Source organism: Penaeus vannamei, unplaced genomic scaffold, assembly GCF_042767895.1.
Source record: "Penaeus vannamei isolate JL-2024 unplaced genomic scaffold, ASM4276789v1 unanchor2314, whole genome shotgun sequence".
NCBI lineage: Eukaryota > Metazoa > Arthropoda > Malacostraca > Decapoda > Penaeidae > Penaeus > Penaeus vannamei.
The window spans coordinates 1-2,572 of NW_027215305.1; the positions used below are offsets into that span (position 1 = coordinate 1).

A 2,572-nucleotide genomic window follows, 5' to 3' on the forward strand; every position below is an offset into this window, starting at 1 on the left:
TGTGTGTGTGTGTGTGTGTGCGTGTGTGTGTGTGTGTGTGTGTGTGTGTGTGTGTGGGTGTGTGTGTGTGTGTGTGTGTGTGTGTGTGTGTGTGTGTTTGTGTGTGTGTCTGTGAGTGTGTCTGTGTATGTGTCTGTGAGAGAGAGAGAGAGTGAGAGTGAGAGTGAGAGTGAGAGAGAGAGAAGAGAGAGAGAGAGAGAGAGAGAGAGAGAGAGAGAGAGAGAGAGAGAGAGAGGAGAGAGAGAGAGAGAGAGAGAGAGAGAGAGAGAGAGAGATCTAGGAAATGCATTGCGTGAACGGAAAATAGTCTAGTACTTATAAATTAAATGCAAAAATGGAACAGCATGTCTGTCTTCAGCTCCCCATCAAGCAAGTACTTATCCAAAGTCAAAAAGTACTACTGGCACTGGCGCTTCCGGAAATACCAACGACTACAGTATGAGAAGCTTCCTATGCATTGTTACGACTCGTAGTAAATCTAAATAAGGTAAGCATGGTGCAATCATAGTTTTATATATCTCAGTTTCCTTTTACTTGTGTCCACCTTAAACTTCACACATTCATATGAGACACGTGATTTCTATTTTCCCAATCACCTCCCTCCAGTTTTAATTTGTAGCAGTAATAAACAATGCTAAGGGAAATGTTATTACTGTTCATTAAAATAGTATATCAAGTTCTTGGCCAACAGTTGACTTAGTGTGTGTGAGTTTATCTCACACTAAATACCTAAATTAAATATTAAACAATCTACACAATGGCAAAACAAAACTGATGAAATAGAGGGCCTTTTCCTTGTACACAGCAACAATGTTCTCCAATTCATCTACCACAGGTGCTTTTTTCTGCGCTCTCACGTGTATTCTCTAACTGCACTGGTGATGCTATCAATGATCTGTATAAAACGTGTAACTCACCCGTTAAAAGGTACAGTAGTTAATTCGCGCCATTACTTTTTTTCCGAAATGAACTGAAATACTTCAAAAAATGCTGTGGGCGATATTACTAGACATGAATAACAAATGCGGGACACGATTGGTCGAGTGCTATTTTAGTTGATGATGCGCCGAGCGAACCACGCACGCACGTTCTCTCCCTCCTCCTGCTCCACGCTGTCTTTTCCCTTCTTTGTCTCTGTTTAACACGATTTATCTTCATTCTACCCTTTTCAGCAGGATTTGCCTTCATTCTTCCCTTTCCTCCACTTCCTTCGTCCCGCTCTAATCCCCTCTTCCCCTCACGCAGCCTCCCCCCTTCTCAGCTTTTCCCTCCCCTCCCCCCCCCCCCAACCTGCGCCCCCGTCCCTCCTTTTCCCTCCGCCCACGGTCTGGTAGTGACAACAATTTGTCCAGCTTGCTAGATTTCCCTGAAATGGGCGTGCCACCCCTAATCGAAATGTGCGAACTTGTTACGCTACCGACAGTCTCATTCGCTGCTCGAGATCCCGTGCCCGCAGTAATACCGATATAAGCGACAAATACTTAACTGGTCTGCGGTTACCTTCCGGTCATGAATTTTTCACACAACTGCCTTCCCCCTAACGCGTGAGGCTTGGCGCGGCCTTGTATGTATTCAGTCAAGTGATGCTACATTTCCAGGGCCTGCTTCACTTGTAAGTTTTTGAGAGGATCTCGCCAAGTATTTTCACTTACCAACATTGAATCCTTGAGACGTCGATATCACGGCCAGCAGGAACGCAGCGCACACCAGCATTTTCACACACATCTTCACGAGCATATTTTGTCACTGATTTTTTACTTCGAATGTTGATACAGATTCACCGTTTCATAGCTTTGCGTCGTGCTCTTCGCATTTACTTGGTCATGAAGCTCTGTAATGGATATTTTGACCTCGAAATTATTGCGTTGTATGAGAAGCTACATATATCCGACTATTAATTCAAATGACTGAAATGTGCATGTATCTTTCATGAAAAATGTGTTGTCATTTATTGATACAAAAATTGTGAATTCTGTTACACACGAGAGCTAAATTAAATTATTTAAATCTCCATGCGGACTTGTGATCATGAACCCATCCAGAGAGCAACTAACGTCCCAGCGTCGAGTCGTCGCCGACACCCGAGGGCTTGGCCTTCAGTTGCCTAGTCGTTAATTGTTTTATATTTTTCACATCGTGTTTTATTGTATAATGTTTCTGTCTTTTTTATTTGGTTGTTTTGAACACTTCCAAGTATTCTTATACTCCTCATAATAATCTGGGATTGTTTTCAGTCCCATTCAGAGTTCGAGTTGCCAGTTAGCCGCCATATCTGGTTTGCGCCCCACAGTCCTTGGCCGCTTGCCACCGCTCCACCTCACACATGGTGGCTGTAAATGCTTGTGCTGTACACACACCGAACTATCTCACTGAACTGAGTAGCATTCATTTATACTGCGACGCACAAAGAGTTTATGTACACAGGCACTTGTGCAAAAGGAAAAGAAAATACCCACATACATATCCTCGGCCAGGTACCAGCGTGTCAATACACCTGTATGATTATATTTACTGGTAGAGATACAGACAGATATGTAGATAGATTGATTGACTAAATGGAAATATAGAAATA

General features: G+C 43.1%; 1 protein-coding gene across 1 annotated transcript; it reads right to left on the bottom strand.

The window, feature by feature from the left end:
* Positions 1-1,650: 1,650 nt before the first annotated feature.
* Positions 1,651-2,325, bottom strand: LOC138861181 (small cysteine-rich protein 3-like; the record flags this gene model as incomplete). The annotated part of the gene is given in 2 exon segments (XM_070120068.1): positions 1,651-1,831; positions 1,984-2,325. A coding segment is annotated over 1 exon segment (87 nt), but the record flags the coding sequence as incomplete, so codon positions are not given.
* Positions 2,326-2,572: the final 247 nt, after the last annotated feature.